Below are 26,303 nucleotides of genomic sequence, written 5' to 3'. Positions count from 1 at the left end.
ATTCAGATTCAACAGAAAAGTTGAGGCATATCCTTTTCTTTCATTTTGGAAGTGATGCTTTTATCTCCAAAAGTATAATATTTTATGTAAAAATGAATCTTTTGATACTGATCTCTGTACTGAACGAATAATCCTCTTTTTCTGTTAATAGTGTTAATATATCACTGTTTAGTAATGGCCTAGCAAATCTAGCAAGACATCTTTATTTGTATATATTAGGAAGTATGAGTTGTTAAAATCTTATAAGCACTCTTATTTCGTTCATAACTAGTAAATATTAAGATGCAGCTATATTTTATGTACATTTTTTCATCATTGCTGTCTATAGATAAGTCTTCACACCTGTTTTCTCTATAAATAATTATTGCAAAGTGGAAGGAAATGAAGATTTAGGCTTTTTAACCCATACCAACATAGAACAATGCAGTAATAAATGATTCAAAATTATTCAGTTGTGGTTCACAGATTATATTATTTTTGTTTTTCCTACTGTTTAGTATTTTATTGAATGATAAAAATAAATTCAAGTACTATCATATTTCTTAAATTGTGGAGGGCAGAAATCAGAGGTTTATTTGCTCTCCTGCTAACTTATCTTTTCTTCACCTCTATTTAAATATTATTCGGCATTGAAAAACTGAAAGATTCTTTAGTAGTGGTGTTAATTAATGTATATATTTCAGTTATCTTTGGATATGTATTCTCTTGTTTGGTAGTATTATAGACTTGCTGTAAAAGCTAATAAGAGGATTGTCAAGTGATAATAGATTGCATTTTGTTTATTTTTTTTTCCTATTCAAATTTTCAGGAACCTAAAACTAATACTGATGACTTTTTCAAAGATATAAACTCCTGCTGCCCACAGGAAGCAACAATGCAAGAACAAGATATGCCGTTCTTGCGAGGAGGGCCAGGCATATACAAGGTAGTGAAGACGGGACCTTCCGGTCACAACATCAGAAGCTGCCCTAACCTTAGAGGTATCCCAATTGGAATGTTAGTTCTGGGAAACAAAGTCAAAGCAGTGGGAGAGGTATGGATTCTTGTAGCTTCATGACTTCTAAGTTACTCCTTTTTAATAAGAAAGAGTATCTCTTTTTACCAAAGGTTGCCATTTCTATCCCAGGTTTTTAAATGTTAATGTTCTTTATCTTTACTTGTATTATAAATACTACTAACATTTTTTCTGTACTTCTTTTTTAAATAATTTTATTCTCATAATTACCCTTGTGAAAATATTTATATTAACAATGATTTGTATTGTATATATGAATGTTTGGTATGTGCATATATCTTTCCATTATTACAAATGTACTATAATATGTTTTAACAGTGCTTTAAAATATTTGCTATGAATTGGTTGGTATGGAGATGTAATACATACAAAGAGTTTCATTTCTTTGTTCCCATTTATGTGTCTCACTGAAGTCCTGAGCAACTAAAATTACTTTTTGGTCAACTGTGGCATTTGCCTCAGCTGATGAGCTTGAAGATGTAGTGTGTCATGCTATTTCTCAGTATCAGGGCCATTTTCAAGTTGTATTATAGACACTACTAATTTAAATAATAGTTTGCTGTGTTAGGACATTTTAGGTGCCAAAAAGAAAAAGAGAGCGCCATGTGTTTTAGGGCAATGTTTAAAGTTACTTAGGTATTATGTGCCTTGAAATTTATTTTTACTTAAATCATAAATAAGCAGTATTTTACAGAACATTTTATTGATTTCTGACTTACCTCAGGCTGTGGTCTTAATTTCAGAAACTAATTTCATGGTAAAAACTTTCGGAATGATTACCCTATTCAAACACTTAAACTTGTTGCTGGTTTTCAGCCTTAGTGCCCTGAAAGAATCAAGCCAACCAATCGTGCTTTTTGTTATGTACTAGGTAACCAATTCTGAAGGTGCATGGGTGCAGCTGGATAAGAACAGCATGGTAGAGTTCTGTGAGAGTGATGAAGGAGAGGCATGGTCCTTAGCTAGAGACAGAGGCGGAAACCAATACCTCCGACATGAAGATGGCAAGTTGGCTTAAATTTGTGATTTATTTGTGTGTTTATTTTTTTAGGTAAAAAGCAAAGCTAATGGTTTAAAATCTTAACTATTGTTAATATTTGTACAATAATGGATACTAAATGCACATGTAAGAAGAGAATTAAAAGAAATTGTGAAACATATGAATCCACCTTTGGAAACCATGCTTTTAATTTCATTGATATGGATTCATATGACTCATTATTCTGTGCCAGTCCAGAGCTGAATGCTTTACCCTTCCTGCCACTAGAGGAAGTTCACTTTTCAAACCATCAATCATAGTACTTCTCCCAGGCAATTTCATTTAAATTTTGTCTCAGATAGGAGCACTGGATGAATGCATAGCATCTTTTGAAGGGTTCCTATTTTGTTGTTAGAGCTTCAACTTTTAGCTTTATCTCTTTCAACAGCAATCTCAATTAATAAAAGTCTTTCCTTATTGTCCCCCTGTCTTCATTTTCCTCGGGTCAAAAACATGATTCTTCCAAGTTCAGATCATGTCATCACTTATGTAAAGCTTTAACTGATCCTGACGGAGTCAAGAATTCTGTGTTCTTAAAGAACTGTATTCACCACTAGAACAAAACTGATACTATATTGAAGTTGATTTTTTGTCTTTATACCTAGATTGTGAGTCCTTGTGGACAGGCACAGAGTTTTTAATCTTTGTATTCCTCGTTACAAAACAGTTTTGGCACATACTAATTGCATACTAAGCTTTGTAAATACAAGTTGAGTCACAAAAATACTATTTAGGACATCAAAATAAATGGATAAGTCAAGCATAGATTTTTTTATTCCAAATCCCAAAATTTATTGGAAAAGGTCAAATAAATAAAGGAACATGTATATTTATCCAAAAGAGACTAAATTCATAGTATGTATTATCCAAGAGGTAATATGGCCATAAGTATAAATAGATTTGTAAAGTTTGAGACTTCATGAATGACAGAGTGCATTTAGATATTAAACATTTCTTCTTTTTTTTCCCTTACAACAAGCCTTTGTGCTAAGTTATATAATCTTCATTTTATAAGTAAGGAAACTAAAAGTCATAGAATTTAAAATGATTTACCTGTGGCTATACAGCTGGATGTATGACAGATGTAAGACGTGAGCCAGAATCTTCATTCATACTTCAGATGCTCTGCTTATTATATCACACCACTGTGTCAGTGAACAGTGAATAGAATTTGAAGGCCCTTCCTGGTCTTTACAGACACATATTTCATAGTTAAAGATGATGTGGTTATAAATTAATGTCCTGAAGTGGCATAACTATTCTTCATTATGTTGTGAAAGTGAAAAAAGGCTTCATTTGTTGTAAATCAGACATTTGACAAAATAACCTTCCCATTTATAATATGATTATGTATATACTACATATCAGAAATTCTTAAATGTTTCCACTATCTAGAAATATTTAGATATAAATGAAAATACCTAAAGTGAGATCAGCTTTATATAAGAAATAGTTAAATAATACGAGAATAGTTTAGGTAGCTACCAAAGGGTCATCCTAGCTTAATAATTACTGTAACTGGCAGTATAGCATAGTGCAGCCTAATGTGTCAGAGTGGACTCTGGAGCTAAACCACTACAGTACAAATACCAGCTCTACAGCTCTTAAGTGACATCGGCCAAGTTACCTAACATCTCTGTGCTTCAGTTTTCTCGTTTACAAAATGAAGATACTTTGTAAGTTCAATATGAAAGCTAAATGAACAAATAATAACATAAAGCTAGCCAGATGGAAGATTAGCTGTTATTATTAAAATGTAAAATGCCCTCTATACTTAAGACATAGTTTTTTAAATGGAGAATTTTATTTCTATATGCTCAAAAGGTAAAAGATTCTTCTTAGGTAAAATGCTTCTTAAATTAGGATATTGTTTCTGCCAAGAAAGATATTCAGCCCTAAAAGCAGAAGTTTAAATTTTTCTCTGTCATCACTTGGTCCCTTGGACCAAGGACCATCAATGGTCCTTTGCTCTTTTGATATATATATTTTTTATCATAATGTGATTCTTAATATTTTAACATAAGACCTGGGGTGATCAGGAAAAAAAGTGATGTCAGTGCCTTAAAATCACTAAGATTAGTTGATAATTGTATCCAAATAGTCTGCTCATTGGTATTAACAAGTAATTATAGTCAGTATAGAAATAAAAGGATTTGGCACTATAGTAATTTATATGAAATAGTAAAGTAAAACAAAACTTTCCTCTTGTTAAAATTCTTTATAGGTCTTTGATATCTGTAAATAAAGCTAGTAGGCAAAGTTACTGCTCTGTTAAAAACAGACTTTGAGTGGCTCAGTCGGTTAAGCATCTGCCTTCTTCTCAGGTCATGATCTCAGGATCCATGATCTCAGGGTCTTGGGATTGAGCCCTGCATTGGGGCTTCCTGCTCAGCAGGGAATCTGCTTCTCTCTCTGCCTCTGTCCCCTCCCCCTGCTCATGTGCACACGCACTCTCTCTCTCTCCCTCTCCCTCTCCCCCTTTCTCCCTCACTCCCTCTCTGTCAAATAATAAATAAAATCTTAAAAAAAAAAAAAGAAAAACAGACTTTGTACTTGGTGCTGAGACCATTCTGAGGTGAGAATAATGCTATCTTTCCCATTCAGGGTTAGTGTTTATGAGTATTTTCCAGAAGAGATATTCCCACTGCTGAAATCTCTCATACTGAAGAGTATTGCCTAAGGGAAGTGCTGGGATTGATTTCTTGAAAAGAGTCTAGAAATGTACATTAAGGGGTAGACATACAGTACCAGTGGTATAGCAGGATTCTGATTTACAGGGAGGAAGAAAACACTTTTCCACCCTCTTTCTAGTTCCATTTTTCTCTTTAAAGAGATCTTGACTTTTAAAAATATACTTAAAACTTTTCATTATTCATTATATTATTTTGATGGAACACTTTTTTCTCTTTTTTGCCTTTCATTTGACAGATTTTATTTTGCCTTTTTAAATTTGACATTAACATAACTTTTTTTCATGAAATAGAATTCTGATATATTTATAGACTTAAGTATGTGCAAATAGCTCTGACTTCATAACTTGGTTTATCATCGTTTCATTTTGGGGGAAAATGGCTTTATTTAAGAAGTAAAAGGTTAAAAATTAAAGTTTCCACAATTTTTATATTCAGAACTTAAAATATTTTGTATATTAGTACTCGAAGTACTATATACTTAGACATTTTGAAGACTCTTTTCTATTTGAGTACTAATATACAAAATATTTTGATTTCTGGTTTATTAGGATACCCATTTTTATTACAAAATGCTCTTGTATAAATTTGTTACAAATTTGAGTTCCTGGTCCAGAAATATTAGTATACATTCAGTGATGTATCCTGCCACAGTAAAAGTAGATTGGCTCCATAAGAGCATATCCAATTTCTAAGTTTCACTGTATATTTAATAAATGAAAACCAAGATTTGTCATATACTCTGTCAAGTGTCAATGACCTAATTGTTAGACTTATTATCAAATCTGAATGTGATATTATTTTAAAATCATAAAGTCTTTCTTGGCAACTCTCTCTTTATTCTACAAATAGGGAATAACATAAGAAACTGATGTATTATCAAATCTAAATGTGATGTTTTTTTAAAATTATAAAGTCTTTCTTGGCAACTCTCTCTTTATTCTATGAATAGAGAATAGCACATAAGAAACTGATGTTATAGCTGTGCCTTTTATTATAGAACAAGTTCTTCTGGATCAAAATTCTCAGACTCCTCCTCCAAGCCCTTTCTCAGTGCAAGCTTTTAATAAAGGGGCAAGTTGTAGTGCTCAAGGATTTGATTATGGACTTGGAAATAATAAAGGTAGGTATATGAAAGTGAGTCTTTTTACCTATCCAACTTTAATATTTTTTATTGCCCTACGTTTTTCCCATTTTTAGTACTGTTCACCCATAAAACTTTTAAAGTTTGTTCCTAGAAAACTAGCAGTCAGATGTTTACAAAAGCATTCTTTTTACAGGATCATTTTCACCTGTTTTAGCTTATATTCATAGGAGTTATTTCGTATTTGCTTTTACTTTAAAGATACTCACTTTGGATACACATAAAGATTCTGTGACACTGTATCTAGTAAGGGAACTATTGTTTTTATCATCTATATTATTAGAAATAGTGTTAATGAGCAAAAAAGAACCTTATAAAAAGCTCCATTTAAAATCAAAACATTTTAAGTAATACTACATGTCAGCCTTATTACGTATGTGTGGTTTTGAATGTCTGACCAAGTTATCTTAGTTAATTTAGAATTACATGAAATGAATGATGTCTTTGAGTTTGGTATATATAATGAAGTCAGAGAGTTGTGAAAAGAAAAATAAAACCCTAAACCAAAGAATTTAAAATGTGCATAGCTTTTTTTGGCTGTAATATTAGAAGAGACCAACATTATGGACAATCCAAACAATTATTATTTGAGAATAATTTATACATGAATTTCATCTAAAATTGGATTTGTATCTAAATTCAGATATATTTCTGTTCTTTCTATGTACTTGATCCTGACTCCTAAATCAGCATATCATCAACAAATAGTATACAGATAGATGATGGGTAGGAGGGAGAAGATAGCCTAAGTAAAAATAATTTTACTTCAGAATGTTATTTACACTAATTCATTGGATTTGATTTCGAAGAACAAAGACCATCGTTAGACCTGACTTGCAGAGCAAGTGAAATAATGAAATAGTCAACAAAACACAAAATGACAGCAAGGTAGAGGAAATTATCAACTTAAAACCACATTTTGTTTGATACTTTTATTGCTTTCCATAAAGTACTTGTATGAAGCAATTCTAGCTACAAGATTTCTTTTTGGCTTCTCCTACTCTGTTATGTTGGTCTACCCTGCAGGCGTGGGGACACCTGCTTGCTCGTTTCCCTGTAGGTGAGATTTGAACCTTGAGCTAGATCTTCACGCTTAAGTAGGGTTAATGCTTGGGGGTGTTTTTTTCATCTCCCTTTCTCTCTCACCATTGTCAATCCTTCAATTAAAATCTCAGCACTTACTTAACGCTACTATGCTTTGTTAATAATCTGTTTTAAAGCCATATTTAATTCAAATTGTATGCTGTCAGTCACTTCTCTAAAATGTCTAAATTGTACTGGTGGTTATCACCTAATTTAGTCTTTAAAATATAATGTATTAAAACATCATAGGACTATTAATCAACTTTAAAGAGACCAACATTGCTGAGAACATTTGTTATTAAATAGAAATAATAAAATACTACTTTTTTTAAAGTGTGAGTTTGCTAATATTGTTCAGAAATGGCATGTACTTGTTAATAGACTTTTTAAATATTTAGATGGTACAAAGGAATATTAAGAAACTTAAAAATCTAATCAAATATATCTAACCTTTGTGTATGAACTTACCTTTAACAGTAGTTCCCATTTTCTTTAACTAATTATACTGTCCAAGTTCAAGAAATTGTTTTTTGGAGAAATTCTTTATTCTTAATTCTATAAAGTTCTTCATAATCTCTAAAATCCTTTCTGTAATCTACAGCGTAAGTTTTTAAAAAGTAGACATGTAGCTGTGTACACAGTTGTTTCCATTTAAGTCTTTTCCTTCTTGCTGCTTCATTTAAAGTTTTCAGTTAAGAAACTTTATTATATGTAGGGAATGTGGCTGGAAAGGTACTATTTTCCAGTTTCTGCATCAACTACTCTGGATATGTTTTTTCTTCTTCTCTTTTTCAGCATCACTTAAACTATTTAATATACATAATGTTATAAAGAAGGAGTTAAGGATCATCCATCTAATTGTTTCATATTTTTAAAAATATTTTTCTGTTACAGTCCTTTGTGTTTAATTTTAAGGAAAAATGTCACAATTCGTATTTGAGATACTATTCAAATTAGATAGTTCATACTCCTTTTTATCTTATAGGTCTTAAAGATTTTTATATTATCCATCCAAGCAAGGGAGTTCATGCTTTAAGAAGTATAATTTCTTTGACAGGAACAATTTAAAAAGGGGAAATATTAATTATTGACTAAATAAATATATTACTAAGTTGATAACATATGCTTTGCCTCCCTTCAATTCTACATTTACTTTAAAAACTTTTCATATTTGCTTATTTTCTGCTTGAAGTGTGTTGCACATGAGGCAGGGTTATTTAGTCATTTGTTTGGTATTATATAGAAGATACTGTTTACTTAGATCTTCATTTACACTTGTATAATATTGAGTCAACTTACCTGTCACGGATTCTTCATAAACTGTAAATTCTCCCATGCTGCTGCTCAATGTTGTATATGAATTTACATGAATTTGTTTTTGTAGGTGGGCTATATAATATTATTAAAGCAAAATGCAATATTTGGTCCCTAATTCGAGGATGACAAACATCAACTTCCACTCATTTCTGAATTGGCATAGTTTTATTTAGTGTTTAACTTTATCTGAATGTCATAAAGCACCATATTCTTTGACATTTTGGATGTTAATAAATAACAAGTTGTAGTTTTGACTGTTTTGCCCACTGCAGGTGACCAACTGAGTGCCATATTGAATTCCATTCAGTCACGGCCCAATCTCCCAGCTCCTTCCATCTTTGATCAAGCTGCAAAACCTCCCTCTTCCCTAGTCCACAGCCCATTTGTGTTCGGACAGCCCCTTTCCTTCCAGCAGCCTCAGCTTCAGAGTAAGTTTGTCAGCCTTACCTGCCTCATCAAGCCATTTCTGAAGCTTTGTTCTGAGTTATTAGTTACTAATTATTTATCAACTCACTTGACTGGTTTTATTTAATGAAGATGTTATCCCTTCCCACATTTTTTAAGCATTTAAGCTTTTTTGAGCTAAGACATTCTGCAGCTAAGACACTTCTTTTTTAATCACACATTTTTGTTAAGTATAGCTATTGAAGTATGACTGTTATGCTCTCTATTCTGATTCCAGCATAAGCAAATACAAACAATAAAGCATGTTATAAAAACTATTTTATTTAAGTTTTTGTTTTACAGTATGCATGACTATGCTAAGCATAAATTATAGAGATGATTTTCATTGTTTTATACTGGATTTTTGTTACTAGAGATGCCCCAAGAGAAAAAAAAACCTATTTCACTGTACAAGGGTATGAAGGAGAGGTGATACTGGGCAGGTTTGTTTGTTTCTTTTAAGTGAATTTGGTATCTGTGAAATGTATAGCAACTTTAGGTTTCCAGATTTTCTCAAATTGTTGTTTCTTCTCTTGCTTTTTATTTTTTTGTTGTTTTCCTTGTTCTTGATATGTGTAAGTGATCATTTGATTTTAGCTCTGCCTTCTAGGGTTGCTGTAGCCCTTCATCCAGGATAGTAATTCACATTGATCTGGAAAATAGACCCAAACAAATTACACTTAATGGAATGTTCTTTTTTTTCTTAATATCCTCCTGAGGCTTCCACATAAATTTCTAAAAGCTTCTTGCAGTATGATGGCAATAAGCTCTTCTTGGCCTTCAGTTCATGTATCAGTTATACAATATGTAAACCATTCACTGAATGAGTTTGTGAAAGTCCCAGCTCATGCAAATAATGTTACTTGTTACGATATTATTATCTATGTTAGAGTATACAAGAGTTACAAAACTTTTCTAGGATTGTAGTATACACATTAAGAAAGTTTAAGGAAATTGAGTAGTTTGAAAATACTAGTAGTATCAACTTCTAGCCAATCAGTGTCTTTATATATGTACAGTATTCACTTGAATAAATAAAAGAAGTATTTCAATGAAACACTGTATGAAATAGTGTCATATGTATGAAATAGTTTTTTCCTTCTTTGGTAAGCATTCCAGAAGAAGGAAAGAGAAGTGACAACTTAGTTTACTCATTTTGTGAAGCAACAATTTTTTTATATTTATGTGTGCCCAGGTTACAGGAGGGTTAAAAGGTAAAGACAAGGGGAAAAAACAAAAAGGAAAAAAGTCATGATCAGTTAGGCAGAAAATCTATATTCATAAAATTTTAAACAACAAATTACCCTAATAATGTCATAGCAGCAGCAGAAAAAAAAAAGTAAGGATATTTTTGTTCTACTTGAATGGTCATTGCAATTCTTCTAAAAAAAAAAAGTGTAATTATTGCTTTTTTCACCAAATTATTTAATAAAATATTTCAAAATATAAAGACCATATAAAATCAGATTTGTCTCCCTTGAAGGATAATAGGTTTCTCTCTTGAAGGATAATAGGTTTCCAGCTGACATTGTATCAAAATAATTTTTTTGTATCTTGTGTCCAGGCATTCTTAGTACCACTTCTTCCTTTACCATCTTGGAGAAAATTTGAAATCATGGCCTAGACATATCTCAGTTACCAGTTTTCTGAATCATTGCTTATCTATACTGCAGCAATGGGAATTACTTAAATCTTTCTTCTAAACCTTTCATCAGCATATCACTGAAGTTTGACTTCCAAATTCCAGAAACCAGAATTCTTAATTTTTAGCGTGATTAAACCTAGTATGGAATCTAAAAATAGTTTTAATATTTTGGAAATTAAAATTAGAGTGGAATTAATCACATCATATTAAGAAAATTAAATATGGAAGAGTGCTTATTATTAAGACTACTTGAGTAGGGTATTCTTTCCTGAACATCACTGCTGTCTATCACACTAGCAGTTCATCTTGCTTTAGAAAATGGCTACATAATGAATTTCTCATTACTAAATAGCAAAATGAGAATCATTTTTGTCTTCTACTTTTGTGATACTAAAATGAAACATTATGTATAGAAGACTGTATTTATTCATTTTTGCTTACACTGACAGTCACCACTGTATAGATACTAAACACTGTATTTAAGCACTTTGATACATCCTCATTTATATTGTCTCCATTTTACAGATCCGGAAACAGAAGCTCAGGGTAAAGGATTTTCCCTAGAAACACATACAATAAAATGTTAGAGCCAGAACATGAGACTAGTCTTACTGACTACAAAGGCTGTTTTTTAAATATTCATCTTTGTGTGCTAATAAGTAATGCTGCCAAAACTGGCCTTTAATATGTGTGGGTTTTTGTTTTTTGGTTTTTTTTTTTAAGATTGATTGATTTGAGAGAGAGCAAATGACAGGGGTGGAAGAAGAAAGGGTCACAGGGAGAAAGAGAGAAACTCAGGCAAACTCCATGCTGAGCACAGAGCCTGACACAGGGCTCAATCTCACAACCCTGAGATCATGACCTGAGTGGAAAACTAGAGTCAGATACTTTAACTGGCTGTGCCACTCAGGTCCCCCGGTATGTGTTTTTAAATTTCCATCTACAAAAAAAAAAAAAAAAAAAAAAATTCCATCTACATTTATCACCCACAGTATTAGTTATGTTTGGGTTGATTACTTTCCTTTATAGTTTAATTTTAAGAATGCAGCATAGTTGGAAAGGAAAACAATTTTCCTAAATGTTATAACTCAAGTTCCCATTTAAATATATAAGCTCTACATATAGACATAAACTGCTCCACACATTCACTGTATCTAGAATTTCTGTGAGTGTTATTATCAGTAATTCTTTAGGTTTTGTTTTGCTTTTTTCTTAACTGAGGAATAGGGATCCCTGGGTGGCGCAGCGGTTTGGCGCCTGCCTTTGGCCCAGGGCGCCATCCTGGAGATCCAGGATCGAGTCCCACGTTGGGCTCCCGGTGCATGGAGCCTGCTTCTCCCTCTGCCTGTGTCTCTGCCTCCCTCTCACTGTGTGCCTATCATAAATAAATAAAAATTAAAAAAATAAAATAAACTGAGGAATAGTTTTTCACTAATCTTTGGAATTGGTTTTTTTTCTGGTACATTAAATTAATTTGGTAATTTTTGAAACTAGCAAAATTATATATACCCACAAATTATTTCAACTGTTATCCTAGTGAAATAGAATAATTATAGAAATAAAACTACAGATTTCCCTTGTCTTATGCACGGATAGGCATGAAAGAGATAGAAGTCTGTATCTTAGGCTTCTTCTTTACTGTTCTATAATTTGCTTTTTTATTTCAAATTATTTATGTAGGTTTTAGAATTAGTAAGCAATTTTGTAATAAGGTTCTAGTGAACTGAGGTGGAGAATTATATCTCTGCCTGCTTTTCTGTAAGAATATTACCCCTGTTATTTTCACTATCTTTTAAAAAAATATATTGATTTATTCATGAGAGACATAGAGAGAGGCAGAGACATAGGCAAAAGTAGAAGAAAGAGGGAGAAGCAGGCTCCATGCATGAAGCCCGATGTGGGACTGAATCCCAGGACTCCAGGATCACACCCTGAGCCAAAGGCAGACGCTCAGCCGCTGAGCCACCCAGGCATCCCTTATTTTCACTATCTTTACTCATTCCTTTTGAAAGCATCATTTTCCGTCCCATAGCCCTTGACTGAGCCTTACAAATTATAGGTATTGAAGGAATATTTATTGACTGTAAATGCCTAAGATTATCACTTTCTTTGGTATAAACTGTGAATTTAAGATCATGTATTTCTTGTTATTTTATGATAGACATTCCAGTATTTACTCACAGTACATCTTCAAAGAGGAGGAAGAATATTTTAGTACTAATTAAAAAGACTATAGTATGATAGTACAATGTCAAATAATTCTGAATTTATACTGAGTTATGATAATTCTGAGTTTATACTTAAGCAAGATCCTCCAACTGAGAAACTATTCCAATGACTGTGTTTAACATAGGCATTTTATATCCACTGTCCAGAAGGCTAAATAGTTTGTTTTTATTTTTCTTATAGAAAAAATAATGAAGAAAATTTACTATTCTCCCAGACATTTTAAACATGTATCATGTAATAAATGTTAGTTTGTTAGGTTATTCTGTTATTTTGACACGACTTTCACACTCAGATAGGAAACCTTAAGGTTACCTTACAACAGGAGTTTTTCTATTATACCTGTAGGTCACATTCTTAAATGAGACCAAACATTGCTAAATGTGACTGAAAAGGGCTACTTGAGTGTCTGCATGCATATTTATTTACATTTGAGAATACTAAATATAGTAAAGCACTGTGTTTATTTAGCTTATAGAAGTGAAGTTGTAGAAATTCTTAAAATTCAAATTTCCCCTCCAACCACTTTGTTTTTTTAAAGATTTTATTTTTTTATTCATGAGAGACACAGAGAGACATAGCAGAGGAAGAAACAGGCTCCCCACAGGAAGCCCAGTGCGGGACTAGGTCCCAGGACCCCAGGATCATGACCTGAGCTGAAGGCAGAAGCTCAACCCCTGAGCCACCTAGGTGTTCCCCCGACCCCCCACCCGCCAGCCACTTATTAGTTTTATGTATTAGGTTACTTAATCTGAGCCCAGTTTACTCCATTTGTAAAGTGGAGTGCCTGGTAAATGTTATTTGCTGGTATCAATATTGCCTTTTGATGCAAACACCTAACATCTCTTATGCTCCAAGGAAGATTGGAGGAAGTCACAGCCTGAGAGAGAGAGCAGTTTATTCTCATTGTGGAAGGAGTGGCAAGAAAGAGTTTGGAAAGAGACCATTGAGGTTTCCTAGCGACCCCTCAGTGTACATTTTTACAGCATAACTTTATGACTTGTCTTGAGATTGGTTCTTCATCTAGTAACAGTATTTTTACATATTACTCTAAATGTTAGTATAAAAGCCAGCTTTGTTTCCAAGACTTAGAGGTCCTTTCTATTGTAGATTGTAATCATACTACAGAATTGGTCCATTTGCTTACCTGCCCACGATGAAGGTGTGGCATGAATGGAACCTTGTATTTATGTGCCTGCTCTTTTTTTCTTTCTTCAAACATAAGTATCTTCCTAAAAGCCTTTTTGTTTTGGTTTGGGTTTTAGCTGTCTTTGTGCTACATAAGTATTGTGTCCATCTGAAGGCAGGATGTAGTTAACATGAAATGAACCTGGACAAAGTGTCTGATTTCTTTGATCTATAGTTACCATTTTTTGCTTCATGAGTAAGAAGTCTGTGGCGAGCCAGATTTTTATTTTTGAGAGTATCCCCAGCCCTATTGTGCCTCACACTATTGCTTAAGGACTAATAACCTTTTCATGGAACTTTTTGAAATTATTCTTTCTAAGGCCCAAGATACAGACCCACCAAATTTTGCTCAGAATTTTCCTATCTCTGGCATCACAAACTCTGAAATGATATGCTTCCCCCTCTTACATCCCTAAACCATAGTTACTTGGAATTTACTATGTATTTAGTAATATGCCATGAGTATGCTTTAGGCAGGTGCAGTTATATGTAGAAGTCATTCAGAAACACATTGTATTTTGGGGGTTATCCACCTTACAGATTTTCATCCATCTTCCTTTCGACTTTCTTATCATGGGGGTTAATGTTACATTCTCATGAAAAGCTTGTTTGTTTTATCCCTCAGTTGGAATTTTTCTTCTAGCTTTCATTATTTATAATTCATTTAGTATACTAGCATTAATGTGAATAAATTTTATTTCCTATTCCATTTCTTAAACTTTAGCATTCTCATAATCCAGCTTTTTTCCTGATACATTTACTAGGATTCTGTATATACTGATCATGCAAAGATATTGCATCTAAAGTCTTCCATCCAGACAGCTGCTAGCTAAGAGTATGTAATTATTAATATCACCGTATCTTAAATCCTCCAAAAAATTAGTAGACAGAAGTGGGAATTATAATTATACTTATTTTTTTATCTGCATGTTGTTTGGTCACTCACATCTTTTTGGTCAGGTTGAATGTTTAACTTAAATATTCTCAAGAACCAATAAACTAGGGTTTTTTACATCTTTAAAAATAGATAATTTTAAAATAATTTCCAGAATATCAGATTCAACCTCACCTTTTATTGCCTACTGTAGGCATCTATACTATACATCTATACAAAAATATCTGAAGTGTTATTGAGAGCAGGATACAAATGTACAGTACTGGGATTTAAATCAGGCAAAGGTCAGGAACACTGTCCCTATCATTCTACTGTAAACTCAGTGAAATTTTATGATCATTGCTTGTGAAGGATCTATAGAATTAGATTTATTTTCTACATTTTAAAAATATATACACACACATAAATGTAGAACAGAATACAGTGAAATTTGAGTTATCATAGATTTATTTATAAAACTTCCTTAAATTGTTTCAAGTAGCTATGTTAGGATTGCATTTAGTAATTTTACTGAGACTATAAAATTCATAACTGCTGTATTGCTTCCTTAGGATTAAGAAAAAACAAGAGAAGCAAAAATAGATGCTGAAGATTATTTCTGCCAGCTATTTGTAGCCTCCTAAAGGATATTCTGTGGAAAAATTTCCATGAATATTACTTCCCCTGTCTGATATCAGGAATAGTGACATAGGTGATGCAGTTAGACACACGTGACCTCTTAAATATAATGTATTTGAAACATAGTGTCCCTTCTAATACTCTGTTTAACATTTCTGATCATTGCTTAATTGTTGATTTAACAATGAAAAAGAGTATAAAAACCGTTTTAAATCCCAGAACTACAGTTTTCTGTGCTGCCACCAGATGGTGACATGTTCCTTGATTCTTCCAGTTTATGTTTCCAGTGACAAGGTCAAGGTTCTAATATTCATAACAAAACCACAATTTGTCCTTGTTAAACTGAAACAAGAATGCTTTTCTTATTGTAAACTAAAGTATACTGTCTATTTTTTATTATTATCAGTATCTAGGGAGTGACTTTTTTAAGTACAATTTATAGTGAACTCAAAGTTGCCGTGATCAGAAAATGAACTAAGTTCCCCAGGGAACTTAATGGTTGGGATCCAAAACAAAGAATAAATGATACATAAAGAACTGTGTAGTTAATAAAGGGATATTTTATACCAAACACACAACACTGACTTCAAATGAGTACTGGAGGAAAATCCTGTTTTTATATTGTTTTTAATACTCTCTTTAGTGAACTATATGTTGCACCCAAAATAATCAAAATTCCACAGAGGTGAATTTAATAATTGGTTGTTTTGCCTATAAAATGATATTTTAAAAAGAATATGATTTAGTTTCCAACAAATTGCCTGAAAATTTATTGACTTTCTTTTGTGCATAGATATTGGTGTATATTTTAAGGATCGCTTTTCTTTTTAAGAGGAAAAATATAAATCTTTTAAAAAGTTAACTATATCAAACTATGTTCAAGTATGAGCAAATTTTGTAAAAATTAAATGCATAGAACAAGCGCTGTCTGTAGTCACAGCTTAATTTCTTTAGGTATTTAACAGTAACCTTTTGTAGACTTTTAAAAAATGTTTCTTCTTATTCACTGTGAATCATACCTAGGAATTCAATCTCTCTTGGCTTTGTAACATATTGAAAAGACTTTAAAGCTGTTGGGGCTTAAAAATCTTTTCCAGGAGCTTGTCCTTAAACTTCTAACATCTTATCCTACAAAGTGCCTTGCTTTTCACACTTATGTTTATGGGTGCTTCCAGTTAAGATAGTATTCCGATTCCTGCTCCTATGTCCTACTAAACCCTGGTCTTCAACAATGTGATTTTAACAAGCAAACCACAAGACTGTATCCTTACATTTGCAGTTTGAATTCCTCTTGAATTAACTTTTCCATTAGAAAGCTGACACCCCCTAACTGATATTTTCAGTGAGAGTTGCAGACTTTGTATTATATGAGATTTAAATAGCAGAATTCCTTTTGCAGTGCCTGGTTACCTTTGAGGTTTTATGTATTTCAAAAACAAGGTTGCTCAAAAACATTAAAATCTTAATTTTTTTTTAACTTAGATGATGAGTTGAGGGCACGTATATCCCATCTCTCCATGCATGCCTACCTTTCTATCTTGAACTACTGCAAGGGTCCTTGCAGTAATCCTTATTCACAAAAGTTACCCTAGTCACTTTTGTTCATCAGTACTAGGATCTCATTGTAGTTGATCTGTCAGCAGTGTGTGACAGAGTTCTGTTCCCTCTTTTTTTTTTTTCCCCTAAAACACGTTCTGCTGGATATTTTGCTTCCTCATCAACTATTCATTTCTCTTTTCTGCATCCTCCTCTGTTCTTTCTAGGAATGCCCCAGGACTTTGTCTCTTCTGGACCCCACTCCATAACTGGTCCTCTCCAAGCATAGAATGTCACTCAGCATCTGCCTGCTTGTGGCTCCTGAGATCATTACCACTTGATATATATTTGCTTGTTATCTCTCCTTTTACCTGAAGATAAACTCCATCAGAGCATGGACTTTATTTTCGTTCATTTTATCTTCAATTCCTAGAACAGTGTCTAACACGTACTATAGAGTCAGTACCTTGCATGGAATGACTTCTTGGCTTCTGAGTAGTTTATCTTTAATCTTGACCACACTAATAAACTAGTCAATGATTACTTTTTCTATTTTGAGAAAAAAACATATGTTGTATCTTTTTTTTTTGTTTCAGTAACACGAAAGTTATCTCCTTACCACCTGAATTTATTTCAACTCAATTGATTACACTTATTCTCATCACCATGAGTTAAAATTTTAAATAAAATGGGTTTTGTTTTCAGATTTAGATAGGTTTTTTTTTTTTTTAAGATTTTACTTATTTATTCATGAGAGACACAGAGAGAAAGAAGGCAGAGACATAGGCAGAGGGAGAAGCAGGCTCCATGCAGGGTGTCTGATGTGGGACGCCGTCCTGGGACTCAAGGATCACACCCTCAACTAAAGGCAGGTGCTCAACCACTGAGCCACCCAGGCGTCCCGATAGATTTTTGTTTTTAGATACTACTTTTAAAAGACTACAGTTTAGAGGTTCTATTAATTATTTGGAAAAAAAGATAAATAATTTTAAGTACTTCATTTTCTGCATGGTAAATCATTAATGTGTCTGGCATTTTTCAGTGACTTGTAAATTTGCTTTGCTTTGTTTGTGTCGCAAAACTTTTTATAAACAAAATTTGGTATCTCAGTAATAGTCTCTACAGAACAAACACTAAATATTGGTAGTGGCACTTATATTTCCCACCAAAGGTGGACTCAGAAAGTAGTCAACCCTAAATGTTTCCATACATACTGGAAAAATCAATCATGTGTCCATACAGAAAACCAGGTAACAGTAGCTATGCTAATTTGTAAATAATATTTCTGTATTTCACTGTTTACAAAAGAAAATTTACTTATAAACTCTTATTTATAAGTAAATGAGCACCAAAGAAAAGAAAACTGAGCTAAAAAATATTAGTCTAAAAAGGAATGTTCAGATTTGATTTATGAGAATGATGAGCCTTAACTTTCAATGCATTTGGAGCTATCTTTATTAATTTGAATCAATTTGACCTTTGTTTTCAGTTTTAATTTTAGAAAAATATAAACCTGTTGGAAAATTTAGCAGGATATAAACTTTTTAATAAGATGATTGTGCATACCATTTGAAATGCTTTGTTTCTGCTTATGTTCTCTGCTGAATTTTTTTTCCATTGAATCTGTGCTGCTTCTTTGCCAATGTTTTCCACTATAGAATCTCCATCTCACAACCTTGCTTCTCGCGAGCGCATTTACAAAACTTATGGTGTAGCTGGGCCTGCCTCTGCTCTCTCATCTCTGTCTCACAAACTCAAGGGTGGGTATGCGTGCATTCACGGATGGGCCATTTATAGTGAACATAGGAGGTTTCAGTAAAGTTTTATTAGTTCACCTCAGTCATTTCCATCTCATTCCATTTTTTGAGATTACAGTTTATCATTTTATTTAAAATTTGGTATTTCGGGGTAATTTGTATTATGTCCATTCACTATTATGGTACTAATTATCCTAATTGATATGCATGTTTATTATTATCTGTAGGTTAAATATTACTTTTACTTAATTTCAAACCTATTAAGGTCTTTAAAAACAAAATAGATATATAGAATGAAATGCCTGATTTGGGGAGTTGTAAAGTCAATATTTTATCAGAACAAGATGGTATATAAAGCATAAAAAAGCACATGGTGATCTGTAAAAACATAGTATCTCATGTGATAGGTTTAGTCTTACAAACTTATTTCCTGTTATGGAATGTTAAGTCATTTTCCTTTTTTTTTAGTTTTTTATGAAAAACACTTTGATAATTAAGTTGAAGTTTTTTAATTTGACTTAATTATCAGGATAGATATACATATATTAGATACATAGGTATAAGCCTACATGTCCCGTTTGGCATTGAGTCTTCCTAATATCATTTTCTTAGCCACTTAGTTTTAATATTTTAAATTTAGAAATATTCAAACTACTATGATGATAAAATTTCAGACAGTTTAAAAATATGTTTTTGGTCTTTTATGAGACTGTGACACCTACTCATTTTTTTGTCTTAAGGTAATTTCAATTAAACTTAAAATCCTGTATTTTAAGAAAATTTTATCAAATTATTTTTGCACCAATGGTTAATATATTGCATAAGTTTTTCAACTAATTTTCCTTTTTCTTAGAAATCGGTGAAACCTTTTTATCGTTTTTACAGTTGACAGTAATACTATATATTCTTAGGATAATAGTATTGTAGAACCTGATCTCTACAAAAAATACTATTGTATAACCTGATACATAGTAATGGCATAGCACAATTTAGTATTATATTATGGTATGTTAACAATTGTGTGGTATCACATAACCTGATGATTTATGATTTTGGCATGAAAAAATTACACAGGTCATTAATGAATGAATACATAACATTTAACATGTTTACTACATTGTTTGAATGTATTAAATTTCCATCCTGTCCTGTATTATTTTTTCTTCAGAATTCCATTGAGACTAGACAGTTTTTGCCTATTAACACAGATGATAAATGTAATCATTAAACTAAATTAAGTGATGAATGTGAAAGTACTATGTATGCTCTAAAGATTTTTAACAGTGTTTGTTTATATGTATTGATATTTCAAGCAACTACAGCATGACAGTTTTTACCAATACTACATGCTCCTAAACTTTTAAAACCTAATTACTTAGCACATGGGTTTACCACACTTAATAAACAAAACATGACACTCTTTAAAAAAAAATAGATGAAATATATTTTGGAAAAGTAAATTTTTCAAAAGGATATGATTATAATTTGGCAACTAACAGTTCAGGAAGAAATAATTCTGTATTATTTATGTACTTGGACTCCTAAAGCTATCACCATTTACAGATCTTGAGAAAATATTCACCACGACTAGAGGCAAAGAAATGAGGTATACAAGCACATGTACTGTCTAACCCTTTGTATAGCATACATTTTTTGCTAGTGTATGACAAGTGGTGTTCCTGATATTTGTAAGATTCCATATAGTTCAGCCAACCACAGAGATTTCCCTTTATGAGAAATTGCACACCTTGATTTAGAAAGCAAACCTGTTTCAATTCATGAATTGACCTCTTAGAGAGCTGGCGAACATAAAAGATTTACTGTTTACTTGTCTACTTTTACTGTTACATATGGTTCAGCTTCTGAAATAAATGTGATGATGAAAGCACTTCTAACTATCAAATAAGTAACAAAATAGTACTCCAAACATCACACATTGAAAATTAGTGGAAGGAGCTAGACTGGTGTTTAATTCTACCAAACACAATTTATTTGTTTATAAAATTAACTGTATGGCTCTGTTACTAGATCAATAAGATGAGCAGCAGTTTATTAAAACTACTTTTGTACAGTTTGAGAGCACTTATTTTTCAAGATTTTCTTTTTATCTGTGTTCTACCAAGAGCATCAGTATCTAAATTTTTTTTTCCATATTGTGGTTTTTTTCACCACTTTTCCCTCCAATTAGCCCAGTCTCTTACACGCTTTTTATACAAAGAATACGTACTACATATGATAAATGAAATTCATGATAGAATAATAAAGAACTATAGAAACTGAAGAGCATTATAGTTAGTGTAGTTATTTTGTTCATCCAAAGAATGAGAATAATTATTCTGAACATATTGCAGTTAAAATAACTGTTCTGTTCATTAATATGCCTTAGATAGGCTATTTGCCCTACAGCATTATTTTACTACAGAATTAAAAGACTTGCATGCATCTGACCCTTACACCATAATGGCTACAGTTAACTCTGCCCTGTGGCTTTGGGAGTCATAGTAATTTTCAGAGAATCTGAAATTTGGGAATAGCAGAAGGAAAAAGTATTTATTGAGCATGTACTATATCCCAAGACCTATTCTTGACAATATATCAGTGAAGAGTAACGGACAAAGATACCGGTCCTTATGGACCATATGAACCTTATTAGGAGGGGAGATTTCGTGGTAACACAGCTTTGACCTATAGACAACTAGGGTGTTGACTACAAACGTATATGTGCCCTTGTACATGCACATAACCCAGCCAAAAGACATTTCCCTACATTATCCAGATTGGTTTGCATCCCTTTAAAAAAGAGAGAGAAATATCTGCAATATAGCTAGGTAAGAGATCTATCTCAATTTACCAGATACCCTTTTTTTAAAAAAATGTAAATACTTCTAGCAAGATTTATGGATTTTGAGTTTTTAATACCACTTGAATCACTTTAATCAGATTGTTTTTCTCCTCACAACTAATTAATACTATATGCATGAAAGGTAGACGTTTTTATTTTAGGGACGAAAGGTAATGTTGTAGGTTGAACACTTACTGGTGACAAGGACACCCTGGCTTTAATGCCTCAAAGGAAAGTATGAGGAAGGAGAGATATGACATGAGGGCCAGGATGCCAAAAACAAATGGTGTCCCTGTAGAAATACCTAGTGCTCTGCCTAGGAAAAAGGGACATTTTTTTCTTTTTCTTTTTTTCTGTTATTTTCCTGACTCCTTATTTCAAGGCCTTATGATTCAGACTTAAACTACTAATTCTGAAGATTCCCGCCATTTGTTCTTTTTCCAAGAGGACATGAGCTCTAAGTTCTCACCAGCTAAACTTAATTAATTAAATAAACTTTTAGAATACAATCTGTTTATAAACAATAGACTGCCTGAATTACAGGTAATTAAATAATAACTTTCGGGCATTCATATATTAATTATAAATTCTAATCCAATCATTAGAATGTTTCCTAAGCAGTTTTTTATTGGCCTAATATTATGTATTTGTGTACTTGAAAATAATAAATGTTATCTATCTATAAATTCAGTTTTCTAATTAGTAAGATCTGTACCATTATCCTAGTAAGGATATGAAGTATGACTCTACCGGAAATTTAGCCAGACTACTTAAATTTTAAAATACATAGGTTTTCCTAATTTCTTATTTAAAAATATTAGTTATGCTTTTTTCTTTCTAGTCTGTCCCTGAATTTAGATTCTAATTAATTATTGTACTAGGGCTGAGATTCAGATATCATGGATAATTCATACTGATGCATAGGTATTGTTTGTTCAGTTTCTTGTACATCCATGAAAATAGTTTTTGGTGGAAATGATTGTATAATGATTCAATAGAAATTTTATGAGAAATAGTTCCCTTTGTTCCTTTATTCTTCAAGTATTTTTGTCTATGATAATATAAATTTTTTAGCTATGTTTTTATTTTAGTATCTAGTGGCTATATTGTCAGTAAGTTATAGTTTTATTAACAAGTTTCACTATGAAATGGATCATACAGGTGACCGAGGAACTATCTCAACATCTTCTAGACCAGTCTCTACATCAGGAAAATCAGAACTTTCCTCCAAACACAGCAGATCACTTAAACCTGAGGGACGTGTGAGCCGGACTACTGCTGATCAGAAGAAGCCAAGGGGTACAGAAGGTTTATCAGCTAGTGAATCCCTTATGTTGAAATCTGATGCTGCAAAGTTGAGGTCAGACTCTCATAGTAGGTCTTTGTCCCCCAATCACAACACCTTGCAGACACTAAAATCTGATGGGAGGATGTCTTCTAGCTTTAGAGCTGAATCCCCAGGGCCAGGTTCTCGATCATCATCTCCTAAGCCAAAGACTCTCCCAGCTAATAGGTCTAGCCCATCTGGTGCTAGTTCTCCACGCTCCTCCTCACCACATGATAAAAATCTACCTCAGAAAAGCACTGCTCCTGTTAAGACTAAACTTGATCCTCCTCGGGAACGTTCCAAATCAGACTCTTACACACTTGACCCAGATACTCTACGCAAGAAGAAAATGCCACTCACAGAACCATTAAGGGGACGATCAACATCACCAAAACCAAAACCAGTCCCAAAGGATTCTAAAGATTCCCCTGGATCTGAAAATAGAGCTCCTTCTCCCCACGTGGTACAAGAAAACCTTCACAGTGAGGTGGTCGAAGTCTGCACTTCAAGTACTTTAAAAACAAATAGTCTAACAGATAGCACTTGTGATGAAAGCAGTGAATTTAAGAGTGTTGATGAAAGTTCAAATAAAGTTCATTTCAGTATAGGAAAAGCACCACTGAAAGATGAACAGGAAATGAGAGCATCCCCCAAAATAAGTAGAAAATGTGCTAATAGGCACACCAGGCCCAAAAAGGAAAAATCTAGCTTTCTCTTTAAAGGAGATGGATCTAAACCTTTAGAGCCAGCCAAGCAAGCCATGTCTCCTTCTGTGGCGGAGTGTGCCAGAGCAGTCTTTGCTTCTTTCCTGTGGCATGAAGGCATAGTACACGATGCAATGGCTTGTTCCTCTTTCCTAAAATTTAATCCTGAACTTTCCAAAGAACATGCTCCTATAAGAAATAGTTTAAACAGTCAACAGCCTACAGAAGAAAAGGAAACCAAATTAAAAAATAGACATTCATTGGAGATATCATCTGCACTAAATATGTTTAATATTGCACCCCATGGACCAGATATATCTAAAATGGGTAGTATCAACAAAAATAAGGTGTTGTCTATGCTTAAAGAACCGCCCCTGCATGAAAAATGTGAGGATGGGAAAACTGAAGCCACTTTTGAAATGTCCATGCACCACCCGATGAAGTCCAAATCTCCTCTTCCCTTAACTTTACAACATTTAGTAGCTTTTTGGGAAGATATCTCTTTGGCCACTATCAAAGCAGCTTCCCAGAATATGATTTTTCCAAGTCCCGGTTCTTGTGCAGTCCTTAAAAAGAAAGAGTGTGAAAAAGAGAATAAGAAGGCCAAAAAAGACAAAAAGAAAAAGGAAAAGACAGAAGTTCGGCCCAGGGGTAATTTGTTTGGTGAGATGGCCCAGCTGGCAGTGGGAGGACCAGAGAAAGATACCATCTGTGAGCTGTGTGGAGAATCCCATCCATACCCAGTGACCTATCACATGAGACAGGCTCACCCAGGTAAACAGTATTCTTGAATCTGTATTATAAGTACTTTGTATAAAAAAAAAAATGAATAACTTTTTTTCTGAACTAAATAATTTCTAACTTGAGCTGCTGTATAAATTGTTAAAGGGAAACTTTTTTTTAAGATCTTATTTATTTATTCATGAGAGACACAGAGAGAAGCAGAGCATAGGCAGAGGGAGAAGCAGGCTCCATGTAGGGAGCCCGATGTGGGACTGGATCCAAAATCCCAGGATCACACCCTGAGCCAGAGGCTGATGCTCAACCACTGAGCCACCCAGGCATCCCGGGAAACTTTATTTAAAATGCATCATCAGTATTGTTTTTGTGGAAAATAGGTAGAATTTCTTATACTGTGGTAATTTCTTATACAGTATAGCATAATGGCATCTTAATATATCACAGTCTGGAACACTTTATTTTTAAATGTTTTATGTGTTACCCAAAGGATACTTTTTAAGGTACAATAGAAATAATGACATGTCCACACACATAGGAAAAATCCCAGTATTAGGTCTCCTTCAATTTTAGTATTTGCCTATTAAAAATTGTAAATTAAATTAGACTATGCTGATTTCCTTGGGCATTTTCCTATGGAACTGATCTCAGCTGTTTAATCAGAAGACTGTATTTTAGATAAATGTAGGATTTCTTTAACAGTTGATAAGTATTCCAAAATTCACCTATTATGAATTTTGTTAAATTTTTTCTTTTTACATACTACACGTGAAATGTTTTATAAAATATGTGGTTCCTTAAAATATATCATTCTTACTGAATGTTTTATACCCGTTTTGTCCAATCTTATTGGCGTATGTCAATAATCTAAATGTACCTATATCTTTCTTTTTTTTTTCTGCCTGTATAGAGTATCTCCAATATTTCAGGCATCATTTAATTGGTTAGTTTTGGACAAGCATGCAATTTTTCTAATGCAGTTAATAGCCTGAAAAGTCAAATACTTGATTAAGTATTTTGCTTACTCTGGGAAAGTAAATCATCACTCATGGGTAAGTGTCAAGGATCAGATTGCTAAGGACACTTAAACTGTTATTTTTGCTTTTGTTTCTAGGTTGCGGCCGGTATGCTGGTGGACAAGGTTACAATAGCATTGGGCATTTTTGTGGAGGATGGGCTGGTAACTGTGGTGATGGGGGCATTGGAGGAAGCACTTGGTATCTGGTATGTGATCGCTGTAGAGAAAAATACCTCCGTGAAAAACAGGCTGCTGCAAGGGAGAAGGTATTTTTATTCTGTTCTGGTTATACTGTTAGTAATAAGAATAAATCTTATAAAATCGCTGTAAAGATCAGTTTTTATAATAGTAATAATATACAAGTTTAATATTTGTACTAGGTTATTTTTAATTACAAAAGTAAATTCTATCAGGATAATACAAAACTAACGTGGCACATATACCTTACTGACAATGTTTACTATGTAATTCTTTATTATTAATGGTGTGCTATTCTACACATATACATAGCTTTCCCTCTTCACCTTTATCTGAACTCTCTTTTCTTCCCTTTTCCTTTTCTATTTTCTACTCCTTATCTCCTCTTTTTCTTAACCTTTAACTATGTTGTGGGTGTCATGGGAACTAGAGGCACATCTAACTAAAAATTTTGCCAAACACATGCACATACACACACACACACACACACACACACAATTTACTCTTTATAAAATTACATTTTATAGTTAGGTGTTTGGGTTCCCCCCACCCCCAAGGAAAGAAAAATAGTTTATGTTCAAAATAAAATAATTTCAGGGATCCCTGGGTGGCTCAGCGGTTTGGCGCTTGCCTTTGGCCCAGGGCACGATCCTGGAGTCCTGGGATTGAGTCCCACATCGGGCTCCCGGCATGGAGCCTGCTTCTCCCTCCTCCTGTGTCTCTGCCTCTCTCTCTCTCTCTCTCTCTCTCTCTCTCTCTCTCTCTGTCTATCATTAAATAAGTAAATCTTTAAATAAATAAATAAATAAATAAATAAATAAATAAATAAATAAATAAATAAATAAAATAATTTCAGACAGTTCAGAAAAAGCAAAAAGT

The 26,303-nt window shown here is 33.1% G+C and overlaps 1 protein-coding gene across 29 annotated transcripts in view; it reads left to right on the top strand.

Annotated features, from left to right (window-relative positions):
* The window catches only part of MYCBP2 (MYC binding protein 2), a 266,736-nt gene that overhangs the window by 192,359 nt on the left and 48,074 nt on the right, over positions 1–26,303 (top strand). For 8 of the 29 annotated variants that reach the window (XM_072760782.1, XM_072760777.1, XM_072760775.1 and 5 more), the window contains 6 exons: positions 809–1,033; positions 1,887–2,019; positions 5,745–5,867; positions 8,561–8,716; positions 22,601–24,244; positions 25,323–25,492. In XM_072760782.1, the coding sequence (XP_072616883.1) occupies positions 809–1,033; positions 1,887–2,019; positions 5,745–5,867; positions 8,561–8,716; positions 22,601–24,244; positions 25,323–25,492 (2,451 nt within the window). Of the gene's footprint in view, positions 1–808; positions 1,034–1,886; positions 2,020–5,744; positions 5,868–8,536; positions 8,717–22,600; positions 24,245–25,322; positions 25,493–26,303 lie in introns of all 29 variants that reach the window. The other 21 variants (XM_072760781.1, XM_072760776.1, XM_072760772.1 and 18 more) reach the window with 8 other exon arrangements.

This window comes from Vulpes vulpes, chromosome 6, assembly GCF_048418805.1.
Source record: "Vulpes vulpes isolate BD-2025 chromosome 6, VulVul3, whole genome shotgun sequence".
In the NCBI taxonomy this organism is placed as follows: Eukaryota; Metazoa; Chordata; class Mammalia; order Carnivora; family Canidae; genus Vulpes; species Vulpes vulpes.
The sequence above is the reverse complement of the archived record's forward strand: the minus strand, read 5'-3'. Positions and strand labels throughout refer to the sequence as shown.